Source organism: Primulina tabacum, chromosome 6, assembly GCF_025594145.1.
Source record: "Primulina tabacum isolate GXHZ01 chromosome 6, ASM2559414v2, whole genome shotgun sequence".
NCBI classification, from domain to species: Eukaryota; Viridiplantae; Streptophyta; class Magnoliopsida; order Lamiales; family Gesneriaceae; genus Primulina; species Primulina tabacum.
In genome coordinates, this window is record NC_134555.1 from 41138100 (window position 1) to 41146023 (window position 7924).

The window sequence follows — 7924 nt, forward strand, 5'->3', positions numbered from 1 at the left end:
TGATTTTAAATATTTACCTTGGTCATCAAATATAAGATTCATGAAATACGTACTTTCTTTGTTTACATTATATTAATTTTCTAAAATAAATAAAATTTTATAGATGTTATCATATACTATATAAGTTTTCCATAAATTTTTTAATACAAATTTAAATGTAACAGGCACATATATATCGAATAAAATTGCGGCCAAAAGTACGACAATCCCCTTTAGTAAGTATATTTTACCTAATGTTCAAGGTACTAATCCTCCAAAAGAATCAGAGAATAAAAAGCTTATTTTGGCAGTTGGGATTTGGAAAGAAAAAACATTTAAAAACTCTCAACTCTTTTCTCTTCCAACTTCCCAACTAAGCCTAAGGCTACAACTTTTCTATGTGATATTTTTTTAGTCCAATGAATTGAAATAAACAAAATGGATGAAATAGAAAAATTTTCCCAAGTTGGCCAAAATTTTATTTTAATTCTCTTGTTATTCAAAATCAGATCATATTTGATAATAACCTGCCTTTTATTCACTTTTAATTATTTTTTATTAAAATATTGATATGTCGCTAGATATTGATGATATGACGTTGAACATTATTGATATATATCACTTACGTCATGTCAACAGCTAAAGAAAGAAAAGAATGGAAGTTGAAAATAATAGGCTGGTGAATATCACATGTTCAAATTTTTATGGATTTTCGAACCAAAAGTTTTATTTCAATGATGTTAGCAACTTAAAAGCATATTCTCGATCGGTTGGGCTTCGGAAATTACTTTAAAAAGAATTTTATAAAGTACGGAAATAATATGATGGTCTTAGTGAATAACTAAGCCGATGACAATAATAATTGAACAGTAATAAAAATGGAGTAGTATATAATAGATTGAAATTTGTTTATGAAAGATCGAAAGAAATCATTTTACGTCTCTCATTCTTTCTTTACATGAAAGTATTTGCTTGAAGACTGGGAAAACTTTGAAAAACCATGTAATTAAGTTTATTTTTACTTAGCTGAAACTCATAATAATCTCAACTTTTTCACAAATTATGGACAAATATTATTCACTCTTCATTTAAAGCTCACAGCTTAAAAATGAGTGAATAAAAAGCACAAAATGGTGATCAGATAGAACAGATCGGTAGTGCTTCCGTACATATGGTATAATGATTGTATTGTTAGGAGAGAACAATCAAATCGTAGCGTTTGCGCTGCTAAGTTTTGTAGAGATGAACCAAGTGAAGGAAGGTAGGCATATGAGGAGTGATCGCCTATGATAATAGGTAGCATGGTCAAAGTGTGGCTTTGACGAGGCTTTTAGATGAAAGAAGTATGAATAAAAAAATTAGAGAAAATTTAAAGAATGATAGGTACTACTAATTCCAAAAAGATACATTTTCTTTTTAATAGTTTATAACTATAAATCTCCAAAAATAAATTTGCTTAACTAGAGTAATTTTGAGATGAGTGACCTCCTGAAACGTTTTTCCAGAGAACATGTGTGAGTGAGCACGTAAACATGTTGGAAAAACTTGTGTTGGTTTGTGAAGACATCGCCAACTCGATGCATACCTCTCGATTAGTACGGTGTGATTTGATAACAAAAAACTAAGATGACAAGCTCTTGATCCTACCAACTCCAACATTACTAGAGATACGTGCGTGAGATCCACCATATTTTGTTAATTTTCAATAACTCATAGAATTTAAAAGAAACTCGATGAATATGCCACCAACATCTAACATAGCATAACAATTTTTTACATCATCATTTTTATGATGCACGTGCGCCCTCCACAACGCTATATTCATGTCTGACAACTCTAAAAATGTAGTAATCGTTTATCAATGTAATAAAATATTTCCATAATTGCCATCTAGCTAGGAGATCGTGAAGTAAGATTAATACGTGTTAATCACGATTTAGTGGATTAATATTCAAGCTATATATCCATGTCAATATTAAAGTTATCTTTTATCAATTGAAATTCTAATTGGAAATCATTCATGATTGTAGTTCATCTAACATCAAGATCATATATTTGAGATATCTCGATATCGATATTCAATTTTAACAATCTATTTCCTCAACTTCAAAAAATAATTAATTTGAAAAGAAATATATTTTCCATAAAATTGGATATCCTATTACTGTATATATTTGGCAGAAGAAAATACACGAGGTACAAAATCGTTTGTGGAAAATTTTCGACAAAAAACCCTAAGCCTCACCACCATTCATGTCGGAAATATGTCATTCTATGTAATAAATTTCTGATCATCGGTGAACATAATAGATAGGAGGAAAAATTCCGCAGCTACAGTTAGATACAAGTCGAGACTGCCATTCCATCCACGATAGTTGTCGTAAACTCAATTTTTTTAAAAAAAATATGTTATATATGGATTATTTATATGAATTTAAAACAAATTTATTATTCCAGAGACCTTAAGGTCTGAAATTAACATTAAGTCACATTGCACTAATTATGACTTCATCGTTGGGGGATTTTCTCACCCGGTTAACGAGATTTTAGGTTGAACTAAACCGCCGTGCCCCAAATAGTGGCGGAGCCAAAAACATTAGGCTCTGTGTATTAGAATTTTAAACTAAATGATCTTTTAATGTTTTAAATCGAGTTACTCGAGATAATATCAGATTGACCCAAAAAAAATTAAAATTAATAAAGGCAAATTTTTTAAAAAAATTGCCCGGGTGGCAGCATACATAGCTCTGCCAGTGAGACCCCAAGTCTCCATGAGTATCCTATCAATAATTCTTTGAATGAAAAGTTGTAAGTAATATTTCTTTCGCTCTTCTAGATACTTTGACTCCTGAGATAATGTGATCAATAATGAAATTAAAAGCACGTATAAAAGTTGATCTTACAAGTTTCCAGTTATGGTTGAAACCATTAAATACGTTCAGTCATAATTGATATTTCAATAAAAACCTCCAAACGTACGAGAAGATACAGACAAGGTATAGAATTTATTCCCTTTAATGGCTACCAAGAAAACTCAGAAAATAAATCATACAGGCTTTATGCCATAATTATCTTTGACCTACTCAACTTTATATATATATATATATTTAACATAAAAATTAATATTTTTTTTTATTGATGATTCAAAGAAATTTTCTTACAATATTTATTTTCTCTATTTACAAGATCGATGAAAATAGGGAAATTCAAAAAGAAGATTTAACTCACATTATTTTGTCACTCAACTTTATCATATATGTAATTCATAATTTTATATAAAAAAAAAACTTATTTATTCAATCTAACATCTCAATAACAAATAAGACAGACTACCATATAACAGAGGTAAAACACGTTAAACTCATTCACTTACTTAATATACATACATATAATTTTAATATATTGTTCATTGTCACTCATCTATTCAATGTATAATTCAAATATGTTTCAACACATTCAATATATATATATATATACATATACTCAATAATTGTGTATTATGCAGAAAATTGTGATTGACATGACATGGGGTGATAATGTTCGATCTGGGAGTGTGAAATTAGCATTTAAAGTGTGGCTGTTCGTGTATGGGAGTTTTTCATTATCATATATATTAGCAACTATATAATACTGAACAATTAATAAAACCCGATTAAATGGAGATTAATTACTACGTAAACGTGGTACTTATTGGATAATTAGTTTGTTACCGACATAATTAAGATTATAAGTAATTAGCCACCTTCTGGCTTTGAAAGAATTAAATTGTGATTTTTTATTTCAAACCAGAATTAATTTGGGATTATGAACTAATTATTGCCTGAATATTAGGGTCAAATTTAAGGTATGGTTCTTAACTAACTCATCCGAGAAACTAATTAATCAATTATTTTCTACATTAAATGTTGATAAACAAGAGAAAAATCTCATCATGTGACTCACCAAATCGAGAATTCCTCGGATTTGTCCTGAAAGCTCCTTAGATTTGTTTCTTTTTCATGGCTTGTTTGTTGTTGTGCATCCACACTTTGAAAACTTGCCTCTTCACCCCAACTTCGCTGCAAAATTGTTGAAGTTCTCGATCGTCTTGTTTCTGGATTCTCCATTCTAGCTTTTCAGCGAATTCATGCATTCTATCCTTCTGTTCTTGGCTGAATTTCGTGCGGGACCTCTTCTTGGACCCTGAGATCGACGGCTGCATCGATGCATGCGCGCCGCTTCCGGGGTGGAACATGTTGAGATCCTCGCTGGATGACTCAGCCGCCGCGCCTCCAGCGTTTCCCCCGAAATTGACCATAGTGGGTTGCGTGGAGTTTTTGTTATGATTCTGCTGGTGGCCGCGTGGGGTGTTTAGGTTGTGGAGTAATGGGTTGGGCCGGTGGATGTTGCTGTTGCCGGAATTGGGGTTGTAAGGATAGTAGATATAGGGTTGTTGCGGCGGCTCGCCTTTGACTTCTTTCCGGTGGAAACTACGGTGGCAATCACAGGCGGCGCATCTCATCGCTTCCGGGGTGCCCTCTTCTCCGCTGGCCATGAATTCTCCGCATCCATCCACTATGTGTCCACCGATGGCTGCGGCATGATTCTTGAGGCATTCTCTATACATAATTGAGGGAGTACTGCTACAATTAGCAGCTGCGGCATCAACTATCGCAGTCGCTGCAGCTGGTGGTGGCGGCGGCGGGGGGCACCCTTGTGGTTGAGTTGCCGGAGCCTTCGAATTTGATGATCCACCAGCCGTCGCGGCGGCTGTGCGAGAAGGATCTGGATCTGGATCTGGGTTGGGCTCATTCTGCCCCAGAGGCTGCGGAGGAGGGCTCACCTGGCGGCGGAGGTGCAGCGGAGGATGGTTCTGGTGATCCAAGATTTGGGTAGGGCTGAAAATGGAACTCCCGCGGCGGGTGGAGACCGATGCATTTCCTCTTCTGTCGGCTGAGGTGGCAACCAACGGAGCAAGAGGCAGCTTCACCGGAGATTCTTGGGAGGTCTGCGGAGGAATATAGTTCATAGAGTTTTGAATCCCTAGCATATCCCTTGCTTGACCACGGCGTTCCATTAACGAATGACACTTTTTCTTGAAAAATCTTGTCTTGTACAAAACTTTCTTGCTAATCCCCTCTAAATCAACATTAACGTAATCAAAACTTGGGATTTTTCTGTTAAAGAGCCTGATTAATCCCTCTAATTCTTGGATGATAATCAAGGGTTTTCTTTTTTACCCTTTCTCTTCTTTTGATTTGGACTTTTTGTGAGTGCTAACCCCACCACTCCAATTTACCAACTCTCTGCCCTGTTCCCAATACCTAAGCAAGAGAAGAAGCACAGGGGATAAAGGTGAATTGACCCCAAATGGGCTTTATTTCAAGATAATCCAAAGAAGCAATTATTAAATCCAAGAATCTTGAAAATTAATCTAAATTCGGACATGTACAACACTTAAGTGGGACCCTTTCTAACATAATCGATTAAACTAAACCCAATCTTAAAAAATATTACCTTTCAATAATAAGTGATCAAACTACCGTCATCACCAGCAAATGAGGTTTCAGAAACTGTCGTAGAAACCCAGAAAACTGCCAAAACCCATCATTTTGAATACTGATTAATTGAAGAAAATGGAGAGTTAATCAAATAAAGAAAACCGAATACAGACAGCACGAGAGAGAATAGTTGAGAAGTATTGGAGTAGATTGCGTGTTTCCCAACAGCCCTCCAAAAGATTTTAAGCCACAAAAAACTCCCACCATCCAAGAAAAGCAGACGGGGAGGGGACACTGTTTGGTGTGTGTGTGTGTTTGGTTGTTTCCTGTGAATGCGCACTCAGGATTAAAGAGTGGTGCTCGTAGATCTGATAGGTGATAGATAAAGTTGGCTACGGGTGTGTAAGATTGTGATGACACACACGAACTTTACTCCGCAAAACAACCGACAACTTCCTGTTGGTTCTCTGCCACAGCCTGCACACCGGTCCATTCTCCCATTATTGCCACGACCCCCCATCCCCAACACACACACACATGCATACACACACATATATACATACATATATGTATTCTTGAAAAAGTTAATTCAATCAAACCCTAATATCAGACGTGATAGGCCTCCAAAAACATTTGTTAGGTAGTATAATCTTGGGTTATAAATTAACATAACACGATGATATGGAAGTGTTTGACGAGACTGAGGGGTACTGTAGGATTTGGATTTACATGAAAAACAAAATATATCAATTAACACTAAATTTTTTATCAGATGGAAAACTTTATTGCTCCCGAGGGGTCGACATTGGCTTCTAATGTTGCTTGAGAAGGGTTCTTCAAGAAAGCTTATTGGGTACTGACTGTATATATCGATTTTTATTGCATAAAGGGCCTCTATTTTATTTTATTTTCGCACATAAAAGATTGGAAATCTAAAGACAAAATGTCATTTCAAGAATAACTGGAAACAATTAAACTTAGCTTATTTAATTTACTGACATGAAAAAACTCCCAAATTAAAGTTCCAAGTTAATTTAATAAAAAAAAAAAAAAAAGACAAACATTCTGGTTAATTTGGATTCGATTAAATAGGACCCAAGACCCCGTGTCCCCGTTAGTTACAATTTTGTATGACTCGCAACCTGTCTCGCCTCGTCCAAACCTAACTCAATAAACATTTTGTTGGATCTCGGTTTTTTTGTGCCCAAATGCAGCGGAAGGTTTTAAAAATTTTATTTTATTTTGACATTCAAAATATATTTGTTTGAGCACTCGTATCGTTTTATGATTAAACATTCATAGAGAATTTTGAAGTTTATACCTTTTGGTGAAAGATTCACACGACACCAACTATTCCGGGGTTTGCGGAGATAACTCTTGATGAATTCCCAACGAACTTTCTTCAAATCTCCTTTCTTTATTTTTCGAATCAGGTCCACGACTAAAAGACTTGTTCCTGTTCTAATTTACACTAGAAAATTAGAAAAGATTTTACGTTGGAGATCAAAGCTAGAGAGACGGTTCAATCTCTTTTGCAAAAGGGATGGCCGAAAATTTGAGGCTTGAAGAGTTGTGATTTTCGAAAATCACAATGGGGATGGAGGCTTGCTTGGTGGCCAGGGTTATGGCCTATTTACAACTTTTTATAATCAAACCATGACCTAATATCCATAATTAACATAAATGGGCTTGATTAATTAATTGGGCTAGTCCAACTGGTTTAATTAATTAATCAAAGTCCATTAAGAACTTTAATTATTTAGTATGTTATGCTTGTACTTCTACAAGTCCATTAAATACACTTCCCACTATATTTAATTTAATATTTAATAAACTCAACTTTTGAGCTCGATAAATTAAATCCATTATAAATTCAACATTTGAATTTAATGTTTAAATTATAAATTCAACTCCTTGAATTTTTCACCTCCAAAATTTAATATTTAATAAACTCAACTTTTGAGTTTAATAAATTAAATTCTCAAATTTAATAAATTCAACTCCTTGAATTTATTCTCTCAAAATTTAATTATCATAAATTCAACTCCTTGAATTTACTATATCATAATATAAATTCAACTTCTTGAATTTATTCTCTCAACGGGAACAAACGATCCAGTGCTTGTGTGACCCTCAATGGTTCAGGGATACAGCTAGTCGTGGGTTCACAACTCCTTGTGATTCAGAACATAATCCTTTATTCGGGCTTACCCTTATTTGCCATATTTTGCGTATCAACAATTGATCATGAGAATGTCAGAAATCATATTTCTGATTAAACCCATCGAACCATGGTAAGAGCGTCTAGTAGCATCGTCCCATGTTTCTCTAGGTATCACTGATAGTGCCTGCAAGAACCAGTCGATTATGATTAGCGTACAGTACGGTCCCTTCATCTCATATATCCCGATCGAATCTGCAACCATTGGTTCATCGAGGGTTCCATATTAATTCGATAACTATGT

At 34.7% G+C, this 7924-nt stretch overlaps 1 protein-coding gene across 3 annotated transcripts; it reads right to left on the bottom strand.

Annotated features, from left to right (window-relative positions):
• Positions 1-3850: 3850 nt before the first annotated feature.
• Positions 3851-5962, bottom strand: LOC142549589 (zinc-finger homeodomain protein 6-like). 3 transcript variants are annotated; one of them, XM_075658617.1, is made up of 3 exons: positions 5633-5962; positions 5476-5552; positions 3851-5282 (listed from the first exon to the last, which is right to left on the bottom strand). In XM_075658617.1, exon 3 carries the CDS (start codon positions 5033-5035, stop codon positions 3959-3961), a length of 1077 nt encoding a protein of 358 aa, XP_075514732.1. In that variant the 5' UTR covers positions 5036-5282; positions 5476-5552; positions 5633-5962; the 3' UTR covers positions 3851-3958. The 3 variants fall into 3 exon arrangements, with proteins under 3 accessions (XP_075514732.1, XP_075514731.1, XP_075514729.1); XM_075658616.1 differs by having other exon boundaries at positions 3851-5552; XM_075658614.1 differs by having other exon boundaries at positions 5476-5962.
• Between the last annotated feature and the right edge of the window lie 1962 nt (positions 5963-7924).